Source organism: Lepisosteus platostomus, chromosome 12 (assembly GCF_059453375.1).
Source record: "Lepisosteus platostomus isolate fLepPlt1 chromosome 12, fLepPlt1.hap1, whole genome shotgun sequence".
In the NCBI taxonomy this organism is placed as follows: Eukaryota; Metazoa; Chordata; class Actinopteri; order Semionotiformes; family Lepisosteidae; genus Lepisosteus; species Lepisosteus platostomus.
In genome coordinates, this window is record NC_142622.1 from 14,328,828 (window position 1) to 14,354,554 (window position 25,727).

Genomic DNA, 25,727 nt, shown 5'->3' on the forward strand with positions numbered 1-25,727 from the left:
GGTGGAAAAATTGTTTATGTAAATCACGATACAATGTTTCTAAGCAACTGTGTGCAAATGTGTGGCTGCCCAAACCAGCAATATCCTACAGATTATTTTAGCAAATTTAATAAGAAGCTGTCACAGGTCAAAGTCTGCATTAAATCCAAAAGTCTGTAATTCTTTTACAGGTTGAACCTTTTAGTCTTAACTCCCTCATGATCGACCAGCTGACTTTTTACTTTTTTTCCTGAGATGAACAAACAGAAACAGGCAAGAAAAGATGCCTGATAATCAAATATGACTGTTGCTGTGCACACTACACAAGCCAACAAGAAGCCAAAACTCACCTCATAACGAAGTTTTACTATATTGGAACAAGGACGTAAGTAGAAGTTTACACTAACACCTTTGTTCTAATGAAGCTGGAACAAACTTAACAACATTTTTACTTTTACTTTCAGCAAAAGAAAAAAAAACCATAAAGATCTGATTCGTTTGCTTTTACAACAACCTTTAAAACCCCCATAAGGCATGAACCCAGATACAGTATGTATATCAATGCTGACACATGTTTCTGCTAAGCGGAGTACAAATATGTTCACTGATCGCTGGTGGCTTAAAAAACATATTTCAGAGTAAGTTTGAGTTACATAACAGTACAGGAACCATGCTAAAAGCCAGGATGATAGACAGTAAATAAACCTTTCCATACTACAGTTAACATGGTCTCCATGTAAGTGGACATTAGGTGAATCAAAATCATGCAGGCCAAAGAGGTTAATAATAATAATAATTGCTTACACTTATATAGCGCTTTTCTGGACACTCCACTCAAAGCGCTTTACAGGTAATGGGGACTCCCCTCCACCACCACCAATGTGCAGGATCCACCTGGATGATGCGACGGCAGCCATAGTGCGCCAGAACGCTCACCACACATCAGCTATCCGTGGGGAGGAGAGCAGAGTAATGAAGCCAATTCATAGAGGAGGATTATTAGGAGGCCCTACTCTTTTCGAAAAACGCCCTGGGATTTTTAATGACCACAGGGAGTCAGGACCTCGGTTTTACGTCTCATCCAAAGGACGGCGCCTGTTTACAGTATAGTGTCCCCATCACTATACTGGGGCATTATGACCCACATGGACTGCAGGGTGAGCGCCCCCTGCTGGCCCCACTAACACCTCTTCCAGCAGCAACCTTAGTTTTTCCCAGGAGGTCTCCCATCCAGGTACTGACCAGGCTCACACCTGCTGAGCTTCAGTGGGGCTGCCAGCTATGAGTGCCATTCTAGAGAGGTTCACCATATAATAGTATTTTGAAATTGTCTGAATATGCAGATTAACTAGTTAATCTTTATTAACTTTAATGGATTTCGTTAATCTTTATTAACTTTAATGGATTTTACACATTAAAGTGATTGTAACTGTTTCGACTTGACTGAATTGATGATTAGCATCGTTCAAAAACCTCACCAGAATTACAGAAAAGACAGGCTATATTACACACATTTTAAATATATAAACTTTATTTGTTCTCTCAAATTGTGTAGTGGGATAAAAAATATAGGATAAATGAAGCTTTAGTTATACCTCCTGTTTGTTTTTTATTTTTGCAAGATGTTATTGGGAATAGAGTTAGCATTAGGGTTAACTACAGGTAAAAGTCAAATAAAATGTTCAAACTATGCCTCAATCTTACTTTACCCTCTTTTGATTAAGACTTTTGAAACACAGCGGTTACTGATGTTTTTTCTAAACCTAACCCTTAGCTGGGTCTATTCCTAACCCTAGAATTAGTCAATACTCAAATATATGAATCTTCATTCAGCAGTGGAATGATAAAGCTGACTTTAAAGAACTGGTTTACCTAATCACTTTAAATGATGTATTTCATTCATCACTGATTAACACTCTCCATATTTTGCTTACATATCTAAGTCTGTGCTAAAGTATATGTATGTTTATATTATGTACAACTGAACACAAGTTAATACAAATGGAAAAGAAAAGAAACGTATTACAAAAATATATTTTTCTTCTTTGAAATGGAATGTCAAGACAGTCAAGCCAGTCTACGGTTCATTTCTGGTTTTGTATATCTTTATTTCCCTCCTTACAAAGGCCAGGAGAAACACAGAACAAAATTTTCCTAGGACAGACAGAGGTCAGGACATGTATTAAAATATCAGACAATGCTGAGCTATGAAATTAGGCACATTGAAACCATCTTTAACTAAATATTTTATATAATGTGACAATTATACAGTATTTTTTTATTTTCTTCAATATCATGTTTTCATGTCAGAAATTATATGCACAAATCATTTAATAATGAATCAGACCGTACAGACCAGCTACAATGCAACACAAAGGCCTAGAAAATGCCAACTTCAATAAATCAAAATTAAAATGACTGTTTGAATATACAAAGGCTGTTAGAAGAATCGAGGAACAATTTAAGGACTTTGAGGAATTTAATTCCAAAACAGCAAAACTCTTGTAAAAATTAGCCAAACTAAGCCAAAACCCCAAACATGTTAAGAGTCCTCCAAAGCCTGGCATTTAAATCTTGCAGTTTTTGTTTAAATTAATGTATTTTTGGTCTTGAAAGATGGACTGATTACAGATTGTTATTTTAATTACTTTACACACTGACAATTTAATTTCAACAGAATATAAAAATACCGAAGCACCTTCATAGTCAAGAGGATGAAATGATCGAAGCATAAATTTAAACAAATTAAGAAAAAATACTTAAAATATTCAAATAAAATAACTGAATAATTGCAAGATTTGTTCATTTAGGAAATTAATGGACTTATGCTCTTTCAGAAACACTTCAATGACCCCACTGACAGAATTACGGTTTATAATTTATAGTCACAAAATGATTTTGAAACCTCAGATTTTTGTCTACAGATGCAGTATTTCATTTCTTCCAAACAATAAACCTTTCCTTCCAAGACAGAAAAGCACACCACATGCTTCTCCTGGGAGGTGGAGACACCTGTTGCATACAGTAGGTTTAAATCTATAAAAGAACCTCCCTTGTGTTTTATGGTAGAAAGCTTCTGATCAGCTCTCAAACTCAAAATGTTACTGAAATATCCCTATGTTTAGAAAAGGGAAGCCATGTGCCATTTACTCAAACCAAGCTTAGCATCTTTATTTTCACAATTCTTTTTTAGGCTACAAATAGCCTCTCTTAGTGCTCTAACACAAGCATTTTTTTTTCTCTATCCCCTTCCAAGAGAGGACTGGAACAACTCAAAACATGATGTTATGGTAATGCAGTGTGGTATTATACTACTGTAGCATTCCTGTAGTGAGAGATTACCTTTAAGTGAAGTCCATCAAGCGGGTGGCACAGTGGTACTGTATAGTGCCTTGAAAACCTGGGTCCCTGGGTATTCTGGATCTTGGGTGCTATTTGTATGTTCTCCCAGTGTTCATACGCGTTTCCTTTGGGTTCTCTGGTTTTGCAGTCCAAAGACATGCTAGTAGGTTAACTGGCATCTCTAAACATTGGCCTTGGTGTGAATGTGCATGTGTCTGTGTGTACGCCCTGCGACAGACTTGTGTCCAGTCATGGGTGTATCCCTCCTAGTGACCGGTGCTTGTCAGGATAGAAAATGGATGAATGGATGGGTCCTTCTAGACAGGGCAGGAAAGGGGCTCTTCACTTGATTCTCTTGCAAAGGGAATATTAATATAGCCAGTCAGCCTAACAGCATGCGTTTGGGAAGCAGTAGGAAGGGGAACCATTTGGAGAAACCAACACACAGAGCAAGTCCACTAAGAATGCAGCCAAGCACCTAATCAAAACTAGGATTTTGAATGCCCACTGCCATTCACATAACTAAAAAATTATATATTTCAATGACTTATGTTGGAGAAGAAATAAGAATTTGTTAATGTCATTTGTGAAAGACCTTCTTTCAGGATCTGTTTCAATTAGCAGCTCCAGAATTTAGCAGCTTTTTCTTTTATAAGAAACTGTTACTGTACAACTCTACAGCAAAAAAAAAAAAACGTTTTTGGTTTGTATATAATGGCATGTAACAAGATATCTCTCCTCATCATAATGAATGCAAAAAATAGAAATGAAAATCCTAACACAGCCTCAGTGTACAAATTATCTGTCCTTCTTTGCACTTATCAATGCTTGTGATTCGATCCTCTGCCATCTGCACCTTTGGTTGTGGTGACAGGAAGATTAAACTGTTCCAGAGGCTGGCGGGAGCAGCAGCATGATCCCTCCAGGGAGCACTCCACCTGACTCACTAATGGAAGCAGCAAGAAACAGAAGACAGACACTGCACAGCGCAATGTACTGTTTCTCTGCCACAAACAGCTACCACAGCACTATCATAAAGCCTCATTATATATAATGTGCTGTCGTTGCCCCTTACTGATTGCTACTGCATTGACTAACTATTTTATTTTATGAAAAAAAAAATATTAATCTAGTTTCATTGGAGTACATGTGGTAGAGAGTCCTCTCGAATGTAGTGGGTTTATTGGGCTATTTCATAAGGATTATTCAAATACAGTCCAAACAGTCAACGGGCTTTATGTACATGTTCATGTGCATTCCTGATTCTATGGTATACAGTAAATTATTTCCCCAACTTATTTACTCTGCTTGCAGTATTCCAACATGGCTGACTCACCACACACAAGATAGATGATAAATACTGTAAAAAACCCATTATACTCATGTCTGCAGTAAAAAACAGCATTGATAATGCAGTACTTAAAAACTGTCTGAAAATCCCATACGGACTAAAAACTAGGCCAAAATCAGAAAACAGTTTTCTGCATTTAACCTTGCATTATTATTTAATCCTAAATTTGGCTGTGCCTCAGTAGTCGTATATCAATCAAATACCATGCATATTTTAAATGTTATTAGGAAATACAATTTGCCAGCATAAAACCCCAACTTCAACTACAGTTAGTCTCTGTATTATTTCAACACTTGGGTGACAAAAAATGTGTGCTTCCTTAAAACTAATCTGTACAATTGCATCAAACAATCTAAAGGCTTTTAAAACAGAAGTGAAACAGGAAGATCTCTGAGACGTAAATATTGTCCTGTTGCTAACATTATATAATCAAGACCTAGGTGTTAATGTCAAAATCTGAAAGTGCACTGTACTGTTGTTTAATTACCATACAAAACAAAAAGGAATTCTAATTCACAGATAATTACAAAATACTTCTTTTTGCTTGAATGACACACTTGAATGACTTAGACTGACTGGATAAGCACTAAATCACCTCATTAAAGAAAGAGTTGATTGGGCACAGGTGTTGAGGCGATTTAGCCTAATGAATGTCAACCATGGAGAAAAGAGAAAAAAGAGAAAAAATCAACAAAGAACAACACAGAAAAGAATCTATATGACTACTCAAGAAAACAAAAGCCTTCATGCACTGTCACTGACTGCCTGGATTGGTCACAGCCAGCAGTTTTGAATCTGGCAAGATGTTACAGCCAGACTCTGTAAACGTTAAGCTATGGTCAGGTAAAACAGTGGATATTTGCATGTGTGATAGCCTGGGCATGAGTGTCATTGCTAAAGAGCTCCACTCATAATTTTTGTTGGAAGTCAGACTTCACGGCACTATATAAATAAAGTTGTAGAATTTTACTTGCTGCCCTTCCTGCAGGGTCATCCTGATGTGACAACACCCCATTAGAAAAAATCACATTCTCACTTTGCTCTGGGAACAATGACTTTCTTGCAAGACAAAAATATGACAGTTACACTGTGGATGCATCAACTTGAGTCCCATATATAATGTATAGGTTGTGCTGGGAGGAAGTCTAGTGTTAAGATCTCAGAGACCAGTGAAGAGGCATTTGCTTGTCCACACTACAAGAGGAATGAGACAGAATCCCAAAAGACTGCATCCATATTGTGGAGCAAAGCATATATTACAGATGTACAGCTGGTACTGCCTCCAAAAGCAGCTTCATATGCTACTCGTCTGTAACCTTTATGGAAGACTCTCTCCCCCCAGATAACAAATGTTAATGAGGATATTGCATGTTATGTCTGTTCAGTAAAAGTAGCAGGGTCTGTGTTACAAAAAATATTACTTCTTGACAAATTAATACTTTCTTCTAGATCTGTTGTAGTTATAATTACTGCTTCTTTTCATGCTCAGTATAAAACTACAAATATCTTTAATATGTATTATTCAATGTTACAGCACTGTCATCAAAAATTCCACTTGATAGCTTTGTCAACCCCATGTTAAAAGCAACTTATTAACACCTCCAACATTTAATGTGCTTTTTCACTAATATCAAGAATCCTAGAGTGCAAGGCACAGTCTGAACTATAGAGTAAAATAAATGGCAATCTTAAAACAACACTATCCTTCATGCAGTTAACACAGTAGCCAACCAACAAAAGCATCACACAGAAATCTTAAAGAACTGGCATTTTGATGAGAGTGAGATTAAATGTGTATACTCCTCTAATATTAGGATGTTTATCTTATTCTCAAAAAGATAGGAAATGTTTTACCAATATGACTCAATGATGAAACAGAATATTGTATGTGGAAACATGAGAAACTGTCCAACTTAAAGCATGCTTTCGGGTGGAAAGAAAATGTATTGCTTTACAGAAAGGTTATGTTATAAATAAATTTGGTGTTAGATAGGTACTGAAGGTCCCTTTTCAGGCCATAAAGGCCCATGTGGAATGGAGGGCAAGGGCCATCATTTTTCTTGATCATCCGACACCGGAAGTGGAGGTGATGTGGTCAGCATCACGCTCCGGCCGGCCTATTACCCCCGGAACCCCCGGTACTCATTTGGAAAGCAGGCTGCGTGGACCTGGGAAGGAATTAGAGCAAGCTACATCGCTTGCCTGGGATTGAACCGAGGACCTTCCGGTCAGGAGCTAGATGCCCTTGCCGTCTGAGCTACCACGGCTCCCAATTTGGTGTAAACAGACCCACTATTTCTAAATAACACACATCAGCTCTCATTGTCTGCAAATAAGTATTGCAAATGCTAACATTTAGAAACACATTTAATCCTTTCATCTACTAAAATGCTATTCAACCAAATTGCATCCCTATTTCAAATAGTTATGCTTCTGAGATAATATAACAGGCAAAAGGAAAATGTATAAATATAACTAATCCAGCTTTCCCTAAAAATACACATATGGTGCAAATGAAATATTGCAACTATGTAGCAAATGTTCCCCTTCCCTTGAGCATATTCATAAGGGACAATACTTTCTATTTTATTCCCTTAAAGCTAGGATACAGTATATGAAACTGATAAACCAACTTCTGTCTAAATTACTGCTTCTACCAGAACTGAAAATGTGCAAATTATGAATACATGTAACTTACAAGGCTGAATCATTTTTAAAATCAGACGCTGGTTTTACAGCAACAACTTATCTAATAGTCTGCACTCCTCAACTGGTCATGTCAAGAAAACGCCAGCTGTTCTGGCTCTTATTCAGTTGCCATTAAGTGCGATATTTGAATGTCTCAACATCAATTTGAACACTGTAATGATATATGACATCATCTTACGTTTACAGTGTTTTTCATATAGTTTCAAATAGTTATGCTTCTGAGATAATATAACAGGCAAAAGGAAAATGTATAAATATAACTAATCCAGCTTTCCCTAAAAATACACATATGGTGCAAATGAAATATTGCAACTATGTAGCAAATGTTCCCCTTCCCTTGAGCATATTCATAAGGGACAATACTTTCTATTTTATTCCCTTAAAGCTAGGATACAGTATATGAAACTGATAAACCAACTTCTGTCTAAATTACTGCTTCTACCAGAACTGAAAATGTGCAAATTATGAATACATGTAACTTACAAGGCTGAATCATTTTTAAAATCAGACGCTGGTTTTACAGCAACAACTTATCTAATAGTCTGCACTCCTCAGCTGGTCATGTCAAGAAAACTGTTCTGGCTCTTATTCAGTTGCCATTAAGTGCGATATTTGAATGTCTCAACATCAATTTGAACACTGTAATGATATATGACATCATCTTACGTTTACAGTGTTTTTCATCATAATTAAAATATCTCAGAAGCACTTCATCACAATGAAACAACGATTTCCCACAAGTGGAATGTGGGGTAAGAACATGGAACAGTGAACTCCGAAGAGTGTACTTTGTGTATTTAAAACAATTTAAATGGAAGTCGAAAGTGTATTTTGCCATACAAAAATGCTACATGTTAATGAATACAAATATCAGCTGGCATGCCTTTAGGCTAGAAAAGCAGACTGAACAATAATATTTATTGTATTAATTATTTATTATAACATTAATTTCATTAAGAATTGTTTTTCTTATTTATTTGTATTATATGTGCATTATAACAGCTCCACATACAGATAAAAAAGGTAACATGCTGTCAGTCATGAATGATCAACTAATCAAAATAGTGTTAAAACATTTAATCAATACATAAAATCCATCCAATCAGTCTAAAAACATAGATAAAGCAACATTTGTTTGAAAGCTCAGTATAATTGTGTTATATGGTCACATGATAGTATTTGGTTAATTAAAGATGTATGATGCTTATGCTAATTCTTATATAGTTATAGTTAGATTCATTTTTAAAACGTTTCATTATCATTCCTATTACTAGATGAAATAAAATCTTGGTTCATAACTTTGATCTTGCCATAGCGATGATAGCAAATTAAAGTAAAAGGAGGCTAAAAAAAGCCAATCATTTCCTTTTTTTCCCCCCAATCCCCATGAACTTTTTTAATTTCACAGATCTGGGAATTGCAGAGAGTTTTCCTCATATAAACAACACAACTGCTTATGAACATACAGTACAGTTTCCATCAGCAGAACAAATTACCCAAACATGAAAACACACCCCATTGGTGAGACAGATTTCATAATACATCCTTAAAACACACCTTACAGCAATCCTACTTAGTTATGAAAAATTCAAGTTCAACAAAACAATTCCATTTCAAATGAAAGGAAACTAACAATCCGCATTTACAGACTATGCCTCATCCTTATTGTTTTTCTATAATCTATGTGGTAAATGGGGGATTTTCTGGGTTACATCTGTAAAGCCCTCCATATTCAATATACAATAAGTACGTCCTGCTGCACATGAATATTTTATCAATTGCTTTATCATGTGCTACATTGGATATTTTCCATTGCCTGGCAAAATTCTGGTATGAGTAAAATCATGAACTGTGGATATTTTATACGGAATAGTTTCATTAACACTGCATTACTAAGAAATACAGTGTTATTCCCTACTAATGTGCTTGTGACATTTCCAAAATCTCTGTAATAAATATACTAACACCATGAAACATGAGGTTGATAAAACAATGGTGGCTTAATAACATACTGCCTAACAGATAAATGTTCATACAGTAGAATGTTTTATTGTATTATTTTGACCTATGTTACATATTAGTGAAATAATAAGATTAGTTATATATTGTGTACTCGTATATAAAGTCTGTTTACATTATTATTTACTTACACTGTTTTATTTTTGTAGCTCCCTATATGCCTTATAACTGAAATATAATATTTTTGCAAAGTCAAGAAGTATGAACAGAAATGCATGTTTGTTTGAATGTATTTTTACTTTTTTAGTTAGGTTTTGAACCTGTTCTGTAATTATGTACAGAAATTTGTTTTTGTTCCTATTGTGCAGAAATATTGTATCTGAATTAAATTGTACCCTGCTATCTGTTCCTTTATGTTCATTTTAAAATATTATTATAACTAAAGGTAAACGCTGAAGCTGTTCCAATCACAAAAATAAAATGTATTTACAGTAGACCTCTCTGATAAACAAGTGAATGCATTTCAGGTTGGGTATGCACTACAAAAGCATTTAAATCTTGCTCTGCTAAACTGAGATATGATATGAAAATTGCTGCAAAAGCTGCCTTTTTTAAGAAGTAATTTACAATTCAGACACATACTGACTATGAGGGCTTGGTAATACAAGAAAGGAAAATAACTTGTCATAAGGATATCCCTTTGAGCTGCTTATGGTGATTTTCATTTCTTGCCTAGTTCCACCATCTTCTATTAACAGGCAGAATGACAGAAGATGTTTTTAGCTGAGTGTGACACAAATGACAGTACAAGCTGAAAAGTATTCCAAGGTTCAGGTTTTAAGAGGAACTTCAGCCATCACTGCGACTGAGGCTTGTTATTTGGAAGGGTTCTATTTCTAAAAATATTCCTTCCCTGAAATTCCTGTTAATCACTTAATTCATTTAAAGTATCTGCCAAGTTCAGTAAACAATAATTTACAAAACATATGACACTGTTCCAGTGCAAGAGCTCTTGGTTTTCGATATCCCTGTATTCCTTACAAAGGTTACAGGATAAGGAACGTACAAGCTGAACGAACAAATTCCTCACTGCATTCAATAAGAGATTCAAAGCCTCTATGCACTGACTAAAAACATCTTTGTATAACATTAGAAAAACATATCCATATCAAAGATGCAATGATAGATGGTCATTACAGCTTGATTGTCTCTCATTTATAAAGAAGTATTCTGAATGTTTCTAGGCCATGATAAGAGAATCTTGGTACAGCCATTTCCATAAAATATTAGTTTGTATCATCAGTGTTTCAGCTGCCATGAAACAATATGGTATTTGACACAGGAAACAGTCTAAATGATTTATTAAAAAGCAGAAGTGGCAGGACAAAAACAGGAAACAAATAGGAGAATTACAGTACGTACTTTAAACTGCTATATGAAGTCAAAACAACAGAGCCTCTTTAATTTTTTCTTTTTGTAACAATGGGGATTGAACTTTCTACATTCTGTTTATGTAACTATAATGCATTACATGTAACATTTAAAAAAAAAGTAAAAGCAGGGTATGACTATGTTTATACCTTCTATGCTATCAATCAGTAAAAGCAGTTGAAAACAAGCAGCAAACTTGGAATTGGGCTCCCAAGTGAATCAACCATTAAAGGTACAGTATTTACTTAGAACACAGGTTGAGACTTACAAGAACAAAGTTTGCAAACAAGAGGAGTTTGTTTGGCCCACCAAGCTCATTTATTTTTGTAGCTCATTGTTCATTGTTCTCATCCAATTATTTCTCAAACAAGGTGATAGTGTCACTCCAGCAAGGCTGGTTTTCTTGTTCCAAACTTCCACAACCCTTGTGCAAACAGGTCAGCTCCGTTCTGTTTCAATTACACTTCGACATTTGTGTCCGCTGAGTTGTGTTTCACTGTTGATTCTTCAGACGTCCACAGGGTTGTCTTCGTCAATGCCTTACATTTTTAATTAGAGAAGACTGCGAGGGTCTTTCATTCAAGTACTAAAAATTCTGTTTTAGGCTAAATATGTTCCAGTTCTTTTAGGTCGTCTAATAATGACATTCCATTTAGACTGAAAAGATCCAGTTCTTTCAGCATGTTAGCGTAGGACATTTAGATGAGCCTGGGAATGTGCCTGCCTGGTCACTCTTCTCTGGACAGCTTCCAAAGTAGCAATATCTTGTTTGTTTTGTTGAGTACAGAATCTTCTAAATGAGGTATTGACTGTAAAAGTGTAGTGCACTGTACAATTTTAACTTAACTTTTTATTTCAAATCTACACTTTTAACTAGGCTATATATTCAACCAGGCTGTTGAAAACACTGAAGTCTTTTTCACATTACTGGTAGCTTCTTCCAAATCACTGCTTTCATTTTAACCAAATGATAGTTTATGCTTAAACTCACTGCAATTGTCTGTATCAAATTTAATCTACCAGGTCTCTTGCTCAATCCTGAATCCTAAATCTATATCTTACTGAACTGTTTTGCATCAGTGTTTGCTAATCCTTCCTTTATTTTATAACACCTACTTCACTAATTTACTAAAAATACAAGAAGCTAGATTATCAATTTGTAATCACAATGTGGCACATAACTGCAGTATTTTAGCATTGATGGGATTGAGGGCATCTAAGAGTATTTTCAGCTAGCAGCTAGGAATGGCCAGACACCTGAAAGTTTGCAATTATGTCATTAAAAGAGCTTTACTAGAGATAAAGAGATTTCTTATGGAAAGAAAATTGTGCCCAGTTAAACTACTTAAATAATACAAGTCAAAGTATGATTCTGCCACTGGCCTTTCAGCAACATTATGACTTCTGCACAATGTGACCATTACTGATTTATTGACAGGCCTGATCTATACTGCAGAGAAATGAATGAAAGGAGGTGCCTTAGAGAAAACAGTAGCTAAAGGAAAGAGCTCAGACATTCCAAAGGTGTGGAAGAAACAGCAGATGGGCCTGTCTCATATGCCACAAACTTATCCATCCTTAACCACTGCCTGTTTTTATTAAAACAGGTTTGGCAAGTCTCCCTTGCGGCCGAACAAGTAAAAGCATTAAATATGTTGTATTTGAATTGTACAGAGTACATTAATTTAGTTATTCTGTAAAGTGTGAATTTGTCATTATTTAAATGAAAAAACACAAAAATCATATTAAAAGATTGAATGCTTTTTAAAACAAAATCGTCATGCCTTCTACTGAGAGCACTGTTGACCACAATGTTAGACTGATACCCTAACATTATCTTAAACAGCAGTGGAGTACATACTTTGCATACTCTTACTGAGAAACTGCAAATGTTTACAAATTTCCCTGCAAAAAACCCTTTGCAATTCACATCTTATAATATTATTTTTTGTTTATGTAATGTTTTTACCACATACATCAGTTGTTTGGTAAACACAAAATATCCCCAAATACCACAAATACAGCTATTTAGGCCAGTTTTAATGCTAAAAGTTAGAATAAAAAAAGAAAATGTACATCTTACCAGTTATTGTAATATACAGTACCACTGAAATTTAATTAATTTGACAAAAAGCCTTGTAGGACATACCCCCTTATGAAACGTAAATTACTGGAATTAAAACCAGTAACTGTACTGAAATCTACCAGTGCTGAAGGAATTCCCCAAGTTTTCAAGAAACTGTTTTGTGTTCTTTCAAGGGGCTAATGGCACATAGCTTCACCACAAGCAATGCATGGAAGACTATATTTAAATAAAGGTAAAACTACTGCAAAGAAAAGAATGTCATTAACAATACTCTTATTCTGTTGCTAATGTTGATTGGGCAGTATTCAGATTATTGTACGGTATGTAAACTCTGAATTGAATTCTGGTGGAATATTAAAGACAATCTCTATAATGTAAGCATTTAGAAAAACTATTTGGAAAAATCAAACTGGAAAAACATTTAAGCATTTAGGTCTGTTAGGCATATAAATGTAGTGACTCGTTGCTTAGGCGATTAATCAAGACTTGTCAGTAGTCTGTCCCCATCAACTACAGTTGTGAGAAAAGGTTTGTGAATTATCTGGATTTCTGCATGAATGGCTCCTAAAATGTGATCTGATCTTCATAGTAATCTTCCGAGTCATAATAATAAATAAAGACAGTCTTATTTAACAAACAACACATACAACATTTTACATATCTTTATTGAACAAATGTTTTAAACAATCAAAGTCATAAACAGAAAAAAATATGTGAACCTCAAGGATACTGACATCTTGAAAAGAGGGTAATCAAAGTTAGGTGTTTTAATGAATTCAGGTGTGGGTTTAATGTATAAAAAAAATCACAATTTTGGTAACCTGCTCTTCACAACAGAATTCTGCTGAAGTGTAATATGGCCCAAAAGAGATTTCAGAGGACCTCATAAGAAGAATTGCTGAAGCTCATAAGACTGGAAAGGGTTACAAAAGGATTTCTAAAGACTTGGACCTCCATCAGTCCACAGTCAGGCAGATAGTTTACAAATGGAAGAAATTCAGCACTGTTGCAACTCTCTCTAGGAGTGGGTGTCCTACAAAGATCAGTGCAATGGCATGCCGTACAATCCTCAAACAGGTATAACCCTAGGGTGACAGCTAAGGATCTGCAGGCATCTCTTGCACTTGATAACGTCTGTGTTCATGACTCTACCATAAGAAAAACAAGAGTGGTGTTCATGGGAGGTTACCACGGAGGAAACCACTGCTCTCCAAAAAAACATTGCTGCCCATCGCAAGTTTGCTAAAGACCACCTGGATGAACTACTGAAACAATGTTCTGTGGACAGATGAGACAAAAGTTGAACTTTTTGGTAAATGTACACAGCGATATGTTTGGCGAAAACAGAACACTGCATACCAACACCAAAACCTCATCCCAACTGTGAAGCATGGTGGAGGGGGTATAATGGTGTGGGGCTGCTTTGCTGCCTCAGGGCCTGGATGGCTTGCAATCATTGAGGGACCAATGAATTCCAACTTGTATCAGGAAATTCTACAGCAGAATGTCAGGGTGTCTGTCTGTGATCTAAAACTCAAAAGAAGCTGGGTCATGCAACATGTCAATGATCCAAAACACAAGAGTAAATCAACAACAGAGTGTCTCAAACAGAAGAAATTCCATATTTTAGAACAGACTAGTCAGAGTCCTGACCTCAATCCCATTGAAATACTGTGGTGTGATCTGAAGCAGGCCATACGAACTAAAATAGTTTATAATGTATATATAATATAGTATATAGAGGAATGGGCCAAAATACCTCCTAACCACTGCGCAGGTCTAATCGGGAGCTACAGAAAGCGTTCAGTTGAGGTTATTGCCAAAAAAGGATGTTCCACCAGTTACTAAATATAAGGGTATTTATATTTAAATACCTAACCCTTAAATATAAGGGTTCACATACTTTTTCCATCAATTACCTTGATTGTTTAAACCATTTGTTCGATAAAGACATGGGAATGTTAAATGTTGTGTGTGTTGTTTGCTAAATAAGACTGTCTATTTATTATTATGCCTTAGATGAAGATCAGATCACATTTTAGGAGCCATTCATACAGAAATCCATATAATTTCTAAGGGTTCACAAACTTTTTCTCACAACTGTATAGTTTCACATGCAAATAACAATAAAAGCAGAAGTACCATATATGCAAATCTTAATACATCTGCATGTGTGCTATACAGTACGTGACAATGTGCATCGACAACAGATTTAACAGGATACACCTACACTCAGATCAAGCATGGTTGAGTTATTGTTCCAATGTGTACAATTGCACAGACAGCACTTCATATTGACTGAAAACTAGAAAAACAAAAGTTAATTTACTCTAAGCAAACAATACCAAAACCAAAAGTAAATGAACATATTGTACTGCTGAACTAAAGTAACAAAAAATTATTTTTGTAAACTCTGATATTCCACTTATTTGAGGTGAGCAAAGTCGTTAAGGAATGCAGGTTTCATCTGGGGTCTGCATGACTTATTTCAATATTTACTTTGTGCAATTATGTACTTGACAGGGTTCCTTATTTGCTTCTTGCAGAATTATTTACTTCTTAAATTCATCATCTCAGTGCTAGGTTTTCATGATCTTCCACTTGCACAATTTATTTACATCTTGCTACTTTCACCTCCTACAATTCAAAGTCTCCATAACTTATATAACATACATCAAGTGAATATTATTCAGAATGTTTGTCAAAAACCACTCCAATACACATACTTTAACATTTAACATCACTAGTCAGAAGCTCACCACTTAAATAACGTTGTATGTCTCCACGAGCAATCAAAAATCCTCTGCAAAATTATGACTCCAAGACTCAATTTGGTGAAGTGTAAGAAACCAACAGTCAACAAGCCTGCCTGTTCTTTCCAATGCTAACATTAAGTAAACAAATGGTTGCCTCAGGTGCAGTGCTCTTGTCGGGCTGATCACTCAAGTCAGCCTTGGATGGTTAATTTATGTTTTCAAGAAAATTGTAGTCAGCACTATGACAGACATTTAAACTCCGGAATTTCTTGTTCTTGAAACACTAAGTTTAATGTCACACGAATCATGATTATTTTAAATTTCAACATTTATAAAACTAAGCTTTTAAATTCATAGTTTGGACAAAATATAAAATTTGTACATCAATGTTAAAAGATTACCATTGTGAATTTACACAGTACAAACAAGTCAAAATTGCCTTTTGTCAAATTGCTATAATGTCTGTAATGCTGTGAATTACAGTATTACATGACTGTTTTCAGCCTCTATTAGCACTGGAGTGAGAAACTAGCATGAGATGTAAGAACACTCAAAATAAATTAACTTTATAAAATACAGATAAACTGGCTTAGTTGCCCTCTCGATATTTAATTCCTGACTTCATGCAAGTTTTCTCAACTGATCTTCCCTTAGGCCTGTACTGCTAATAACACGAGCTTCAGCAATCACCTCAAAACTGAACAAACTTGCATCAGCTTGTTTTTTAGCTATTTATAATTCAGGTTCTAGAATACATTCGGTTTTGTCCTACCCACACATCCAAATACAGTGGGTGCTGGCTCTTTCCCCATTTGAATCTTACCATTATTTTAACTCCCCAAAACACAAAATGTTATTACATATATACATGTACAAACACTGTATCAATGTTTCACAAACAGACTTTATTCCTAATATACATCACAACACTTTATTAATGATGATAGTTACAGTTAGTCCATAAGCCACCAATATTTAACACATCTTATATTTTTATCTTGTATAGCATGCTGACGCAGCTACCCACCTGAACTATCTTATATTTTAGCTGTCTTCACTTCAATGCAAAGAGAAAACAGGTTGAGAACAGCCCCAGGGTACTATAGTATCATGTGACCTTCTCCCTTACAGAGGGAAACTTAATATTAACGTTCGTCCTTGCAATTATTTTAAAACTTTCAAATAAAAAAGCACATTGAAGATATTCTCTTTCTTTACAAAACCAGAACTATAACATTCTTTATGTTTTGCCAGCTAAACTTGAAAAACAAAAGCCAAATGTTGTGGCAGCTTAGATGAACATGGGTATCTTCACATTCCATCAAATGTTAAACATTTGTTTAAAAATTACTGTAAAAGAGTGTTGCAATGCAGGCAGTAAAGAACAGTTTGCCCCGATCAAACCACATTCTTCAAGTATCACGATCATCTGATGCACTTGCATGTTTATGAGCTTATGTCTCTATTTTGCTTATTCAACAGCTGTACAATACTATAAGATCTATTTCACTAGTGGAAGATGCGTGTTAGTGAGACCTGATACAGATTGTAGTACGTAATCAAAGGAAACTCATAGCGTTTTGCCAAAAATTACACGTAGGAAAAACAGAAAGACCCCCTATATCAATTATTATTAATTTACTGTTATACTGCCCTTAATAAGAAATGTTCCACAATCTCATGTGTTAATTCAAAAATTCCCAGGTCAATCAGGAACCAAAATGGTAAAGAAAAGCCACCCATTCTTTATCACCAAGATTACAACTTTATTAACAGCTCTGATTGTGCTACAACATTTTTATATTTTTCCATGTGGAGACTCATAAGTTTTAAGACTAAATAACTTCAGTCTTTCCATCAGGTGTTGATATTTGCTAGTAACACTGGATATAATATTACTGAGATTTCCATCACAAAATAATTATTTATTTTGAAATGTGTATTTAGGAGTCACAGCAATTGAAACAGTAGAAGTTATATTAACAGTCAGCAAACTTCAACTGAAAACATGCTCCTCAGTGAAAAGAAAATCAAACAGTAAAGAAAATGACTGAAATATTACAAAAAGAAAAAAAAGTAACTGAAAATCATATTTACCATGTTCTAACACCAATGAGTAGATTTGCTTTTTTAATTAAAGAACAGCACAGGACTTAATTTTTAATGAGAGAGATCAGCTATGGCTGGTAAATAAACAATAATACTTTTTTCATTCACCAAATTTAATTTAATTTAATTTTAATTTTTTAGCAGGTTTACACTTATTTATTGCTATTTTTTAAATAAGATTACAATAATTAATAGGAATACATTACTAATAAGAATACAATTAAACATTGGCTTAAAATTTTGGAAAGCTATTCTCTATCTTTACAAATAAAATTGCAGTTGACTGAATTTGTGCAATGATCAATGAAGCAAAACAGACAAAAGACTTTCAATTAAATAAAAGAGAATCTTTGTCATGTACAATGGTCTTGTAACCTCTCATCACAAGAAAACACTTTTCTTAGAAATCTATAAATTTTCTGCTTAATCTATTAATCAAAATAGCCACAAACTGCACAGGAATCAAGCAACCTGCCAATGTTTAGTGACTGTGGGCCTCATTCAGAAATGTTTCTAAAGAAATGGAAATAAGTAATATAAAGAGGCCTATAAACACCATCCCATAAGAGGTATATTAGAACTGTAACTGTAAGACCATTTTCACACAGGTGAATGCTTCTTAAGAAGACACTAAGGAAACCTACTGAAAATATTAACACTCCATTAGCATAACAAAACACATCTTAGTAATACACAGCTCAGGCCAATAGATTTGCCTGAGCATAGGCTGCACCTGAAAATAAGGCGTGTCTTGGGTAAATTAGAAAACACACAGGCATTAACTATAAGAGGTTCAGGAAGTGTACAAAAGTATAGAATAGTGGTGCCAGTACATTTCATATGTTGCCACTTCATCCCACAAAATAACTTAAAGTTTTACGTTGGAGTGGGAAGACTTATACAGCTCGGGGAAAATGATTCACACAATATCATCATATAATGATCATATTTCCATTTCATTTTTTCATCTTCATTATTAATATTATATTCATAAAAATGCAAAAGTAAAAGTTATCCAACAGGGTTTTAAAGTTGCCTTATTTGTCTTGATACAAGCTATCACATATACCTTATATACTCCTTACAAACTATATACTGACATGCTATATAATTATTGGGTATTTGAAAGTACTGTAATTGTTTTTTGACAGGACAGCATGTTGGCACAGTGGCTAGCATTGCTGCCTCGCAGTGCTGGGGCCCTGGTTTTCTGCATGGACTTTATACAGTATGTTCACATGGGTTTTTGCCAGGTGCTCAGGTTTCCACCCACAGTCCAAAGACATACTGGTAGGCTAAATGGCTTCTGGGAAAACTGGCCCTGGTGTGAGTGTGTGCGTGTCTGTCTCTGTGTACGTGCAATGGACCAGTGTCCTGTCCAGGGGGTACCCTCTCTTGTGCCCGTTACTTGGCGAAGAATTGGAAGAAGCAGTTAGAAAAGGGGTGGATGTTTTTGGAGAATAAAAATACCATACAAATCCACAGGAAAAAAATGTGCCGTAATTGAACCCTTGCCACATACATGTACAAAGAATGTCATTAGCAAAACTACGTATTAAATGTATTAAAAAACATCTTGTTTACAATATTCTCAAATGCCAAAACTCTGGTGAGTCTTGATCTGAGAAGCCTGAACATGAAATTTCGATCACATAATAATAATAATGTAATGTAATAATGACGCTTTATTAGCCCTATACAATTTCTTGCATTAGGAATTCGCCATTTCGCATACCCCAGCCTGCTCTTCATGAGACTCAGACACACAGACAGGGAGAGAAACTTGGGGTCAGAGCGCAGGGTCAGGCATTGTACAGCGCCCCTGGAGCAGTTGGGGTTAAGGGCCTTGCTCAGGGGCCCAACGAAGTAGGATTCCTCTGCCGGGTGCGGGATTTGAACCGGCAACCTTCCAGTCACAAGCACAGATCCTTAGCCACAGAGTAAAGTTTGTATTTCCTCAAACTCTTCTGGTCACCACTGCCATCAGACGTTTCTGTATCTTCTTCCTCTCTCATTTAATATCTGTGCCTTTTACCTGCTGGCAAGCAGTGGTTCCATGGTGGAATAAAACACTTCAGCGAAATGGCAGCTTTTTATGAGACTAAGTTCTTCACGCATGTTTTCCATCAGCACTGCTACTTTAGATGTGACTTAGGGTCAGGGAGTTTTTATTTTATGTTGATCACATATTGATCTAGAATGGCCCTGACATACAGTATATTTCTGCTGATGTTTCCTGTTTTATTATTAAAGTGAAATTCAAAGACAATTAAGAGTACCTAGTGTTTATTCATGGACTGTGGGACCTGACCTAGTAAAGTGTTCCAATCTATCTATTACTGCATATGACAAGAAAAAAAAACAGTTTCACAACAATCGTGATATTGTATTCCCTTGTGTTTTAAATATCTTTTAGTACTCTTTCACATTAGTTGTACAATCCAACAGTATAAAAAAAACAGGTTTGGCATTGAACCTCACACCTGAAGAAGGCTCCACGGCCAAAACATTGTGTTTTCTTTCTTCTTTTCAGCATGGAATAAACCTATTACTTGTTCCTTTGCAGCCTACGCATGCTGATGCAGCTACCCACCTGAACAACATTAACTATATGTATGACTTTCCATTTGAAGATAAGGTTAAATAATGTAATCACAAAAGATACTACATACACAAAAAGCATTAGTTCAATAATGTGTTTGCTGAAATCAAGTATGATTTGATGAAGATTATGACAGAAAAGACTTTTTCCAAGGCATTTCGTTTACATCTGTAGCCCTCAACATTTTCTATGTTCTTCAAGACAAGCACTCATACAACTGTAGTCGCCATGCAAAGATTTTTTCTAATGAATACAGACATCAAATGTCACTGCAAATTTAGAAATCACACAATTTAAAAGTGTCATTACATACAGAAACAACTGGGAATCTCCTGTAAGTGTTGGTTGTCAATCAATCATAATTATAGTTTTCAGTTGGTTTGAACCATAGTGAAGCATCTCCAGTTAGTGTTCCAGGCCTGCTATTTCCCCATACACTCAAGCACTGCTGACAATGAAACCAGCACCCTTACATATATTAAAGATTGGGCTGGTTCAATATTATCAATATTATTTGCAAGTGATGTGGAAGCCGCTGACTGTGTGTATTTGATTTTAGAGAAGAGTAAGTCTCGAACTCTACTATCAATATTCTATCAGGATTACACACATCAGGAAAGTAGGCTAACACAGGAAATGACCAGGCTGCATTTGTTCACAGGGATTCAGAAACTCCTATTCCAGAAAGATACCAAACCCAAAATTATTCTTAGACTAGGCTCACACCAACTCTAAAGGATCAGCTAATTTCTTTCTATATCTCTCAAATGACAGGTTTCTGCCTTCCAGACTTCCTGTGGAATTTGTGTCCCAGGCTTATGTCTCTTTATGCCTCCTTTCTCACCTCCTCCTATTTCAATTTCTTGGACGTATTATCACTTTCTGTGTCTTTTGTTCTCCTGACCCACACTTTTGCCTCATATTATTTCTCTCTCCCTCATTCTCCAATATACCTGAAAAGGACTCCACTGCTGAAACCCAAGTTTCTTTTCCTTTTTTTTTTAAGAATAAACATCTGCATGTTCTTCTGAAGCTTGCAAGCTGATGCAGATCCCAACACTAATTCAGGAAATGACTTAAACAAATAATAAGGTCTTGGGAGTTTATGCATCCTTGAATTACTTTACCTTAAAGTGAACGTCTTTGGTGTGGTTTCTAAAGAAAACTACATTCTTGTTCATTCTGCAATACCAAAGCCTTGACAAAAACCTATACAAGTATTTAGCACCAAAACGAGATATTATCAAGGCAACGGCAATCAAAACACTTTCTCTAATTAATTATCTGGTGTTTTAGCTGGAATTTGCCAAATCAAACTCCAAAACTAGATTGATAGACCTTAATTTTACCTCTGATTCTTTATGGCAGTTCCAGAACCTTTCTGTTTTTGACAATTAGCACAAATAACATTACTGTTTATGTTGGGATTTATGTTGTTGAACGCAAATGTTGAGATCTTTACACATGTTTGTCAAGTATGACCAACAGGACACATTTGGCTTTTAAGTATTCACCTATTGATCAAAACAGATAGGGCCTCCTTTGTCTGGTTATGGTATGAAATGTGATCAGAAAGAAACACCTTTTGTTTCAAAACATTACCGTGACCCTATTTCTAAACCACTATCTAAAGATATCTAAATAAGAGCACTATAATTTCACGGTTTCTATACTATAGAGATCAGATAAAGTGCAGCTATACAGTAAGCTTAAGGACAGCAAACCACACAGTGAGGGACAAAAATGAAAAGCATCACATACACAGTAAGATGTGAAAAGATTTGGAAAAGGATGGATAAGAATAGATGGCACTGGTACAAAAGTATAAAGAAAGCAGAAATTAATCAGGTGACATGTTACTGACGCATGAGAGAAACAAGACATAATCATCCTTAATCTGCCCCTGTGCATCATCAAATTGATGAAAATTGCAAGAGTGTTATAGACACTAAGGTATCAGTGAATAATACTTTGAAAGCTACATTGACAAACTATTTTCCATAAACATCACTGATAAAGCTGCTGATAAACTGCAATTTTAAATTAGAAAAGCAACAGTTTTTTTTTTCCTAAATAAAAATACAAAAAAGCAAATTAACTCTTAACTCAAAAGATCCGATCTGGAAACACAGTAGTAACAGGATGGCCAAGTCATTTTATGGGGCATCCTTTAAATGATGAAAACTTGGAAAATGCGAGTTTTGATCAATTTATTAGGTTAACCAGTTCAGCAGACATCATGACAGCCAGCTATGGTCTTTGAAAGTTACAGGGTGTTAGGATTTTCATTTAAAATATCTCTAAACCACTTCACTGAACAAACTGTCTGCTTCAACTGTGAAAATTATATTTTCCAAGTACTTAGAAATTTGTGCGTAAAACCTGTTAGATTGTGACTCTTCGGGAACAGGGTTGATCATAGCTCCTCTAGTGCATTTCATGAATACAAATACAAATCTCAAAACTCTCACAAGAACACAGCAATATACTGTATTTTACTAGATTCAGTGAATTTTTTATTAAGAAGCAACTAGGCCTACACATTGACCAAATGCCTGAGGGTTGGAACCTGACGTCCCAACATCTTGTAGCCTGATCTTAGAAGCTAAGCAAGGCAAGCAGGCTACTGCTGGAACTGGTACTGGTGGACCAGTAGAAGGCACTATTGCCTCTAGTGCAGAGGCTGTAGAACATTTCTCCTTTATGATGAAAGGAAACACTATGTTACAGGAGCACCCCAAGTCTTTGTTTCTTGAAACAGCTAAATGGCTTTTGTCTATTTTCAAAGCACTATAAGCAGAAAAGGCAGTACACATTTCTAGGGAAATATGAATAGTTTGCAACTAATAATTTAGTTTTCAACCCTTACCACATTAAAATATCAAATATGAATCTTTACTACCAGTTTTGCACGAGGTATAATTGTTTCTAATGAGTAATGAGACAACTCATTACTGAGTGTTAAGTTTATCATTAACAAAAACACAATAAATGATAACATGCACTGCTAGAAAAAAAGAGAATAAGACAGGTGACAAAACTCAGAACTGATAAATGAGGTTATAAGGAATCCAATTATTCAACATATAATCTACAACTAGAATTGGAAATTGTTTATTGAAAAAATACCAGAAGTAACCCCTAAATGACCTTGTAAATCAGAAGGAATAAGAACAAAGTCCAAATTATTATTAAATTAACCATCCCCACCCTAATCAAAAAGAAAAAGAAAAATACACTATTATTGTGCTAAAACATTAGGTCCTTAGAAGAAAAAAATGTACAATGTATTAAACAGGCTAATGAAATTAATCTCAATGGCAGTATCTTTAAATTATCCATAACCATGTTTAGCAAATATCAATGGTCACATTAACTTACTGTAACTGGACCTGCATTGAGCATCCTGAGACTAAGCAACAACCTGCCCCAGTTTAATAAATCCAGTACTAAGAAAACTAGTACTTAATGAATATGCTTAACATATTAAGATAATATAGGGGAGAAACAAATGTTGAGCAGAGTTTGATCTGGGAAGAAGCATACATATTATATGGACTATTGCTTACATAGGAATAAAGTAACATGTATGTAATCCTTGAATAACATATACAGAAACCTACACTTCATCAGTGTAATTAAGAGTTTACTAATTAGTTTATCTTCTCATACCAATAACACAAAAATAAGAGTTGTTGGGTCCCTATATACCTTATAAATCAGTCCTTTAAAACTTACTGCAGCCTCACAGAACATAACCACTGTCATCATGAATCATAAGTGCAAAGCTGAAAACCTTAAATCTTAACTACACCTAAGCCTCTACAGCTCTTCCAGGATTGCAAAGAAGTACAAAACTGAAACCTTAAGTAAACTACTATATGTCCATGTCCCACAAGTCGTGTTTACCTTTTCTTAACCTATCTTGCTTTGGTGGGAGTTGCTGAAATTTGTCACAGACGCAACATAATGGCACAGAAATTACAGCTGATGGTAATTCTCACTTGTACACTAACTTTAATACTTTTGTTTGTAAAAGCTGCAGTACTGGAGCTCATTCTCTTACATACGTCCTATATGATGCTTTCAATAGCATAATCATAATGAATTAACCATACAAAACCTCTATTCATACAGGAAACATCCATTATTTTAACTCGTAACATGAAAATTCTTAATACATGTATAACACAAATCACCGCTTTGACAGAAAGGCACTGAGATCTTTATTAATGCAAGTATTAACTGCACTTCCTACTCGTGCCTATTGTTTCTAGTTGAATTTAAGGATTTGTAAGACGATACTTTCACCAGCAACATATATAGAGAGAGATTTTTCATTCACTGTCCCAGTAATAATAGAATCATCTTAATTCCCATTCAAGACAAGCCTCTTACAGATCACTACTTGTTTCTGAGAAACATGACTTCGTTAAGTGCAAAAGGCCCTCGGGCATAAGCGCCCTTCTCTTTTTCTGGCAGGTACCGTTATTTAAAATGATCTGCAACCCTGTTAATCAGAACAAAATTCCCCTTACATGTAATTAAACTATTTAAGAGTAATTTAATTGTTACGGTTTACATTTCACATGTCCTTATATTGCATCAATTAACAACACTGCAGTGCAATATCGTGATCTCGGCTTGCATTCGTGCCTTTTGGTAAGCCACGTTAATTGAGTGATGCAGTGCCCAGCTGGAAATAATACCGGCTAAAACCATCGTTACACGCTTCATCATGCCGGTATTCAGTAACTTACCTTGGCTTTCTGCAGTGGGGTGAACCGTAAGTCATGCACAAAGGGGTTCCTAAATGGGGGAGCCAGCTCCTTCTTCCCATCTCCACCTACTGTTGAGCACCGTCTGCTGTTTCTCGACAGCCTCATCCTCAGACCTGAGGAAGGAGTTTAATACAACAGCTGCGGCGTTTTACTCGTGTCGCCGCTGCGCAGCTCGCCTATTTTCTCTATTTTCTGCAGATACGCCTTTCTTTATCTCCGTAGCCGGTGGTGGATGCTAGGGGCTGGAGAGATAAAACGCTGATCATCTAAATCGAAGGCGGTAATTACCCAACAACGGGTCAAACTAGACGGCTCTGCCTCTCTCTTTTGCTGGTTTCAAAACGAATCCCCCAGCCTGGCTTAGTGTGACTGCAGAACGCATGCGTCCTGTGGTGACGGCGCTGACATCACTCTCCTCTGGAGGTGAGCAACAGCCTGATGCTTTTTACTCACCACAGACAGTATGAAGCGGCTAGCGAGCTATGCTAAGGCATGATAAGAAAGGAGAGGTCCGCGACCTGTACAGCAGAACAGAACTGAAAATTAAAACGCAAGAAGAGGAAATACGTTGTCGTTAAATAAAGTATTCAGTCAGGGAACTGAATGCATTTTCAAAGGCAAG

The 25,727-nt window shown here is 35.7% G+C and overlaps 1 protein-coding gene across 1 annotated transcript in view; it reads right to left on the reverse strand.

The window, feature by feature from the left end:
- LOC148651130 (lysophosphatidylcholine acyltransferase 1-like) overlaps positions 1-25,453 on the reverse strand; it is a 65,382-nt gene extending 39,929 nt beyond the window's left edge. The window contains exon 1 of the mRNA XM_088601038.1: positions 25,085-25,453. Within this exon, the coding sequence (XP_088457164.1) occupies positions 25,085-25,210 (126 nt within the window). The 5' untranslated portion in view covers positions 25,211-25,453. The remainder of the gene's footprint in view (positions 1-25,084) is intronic.
- Positions 25,454-25,727: the final 274 nt, after the last annotated feature.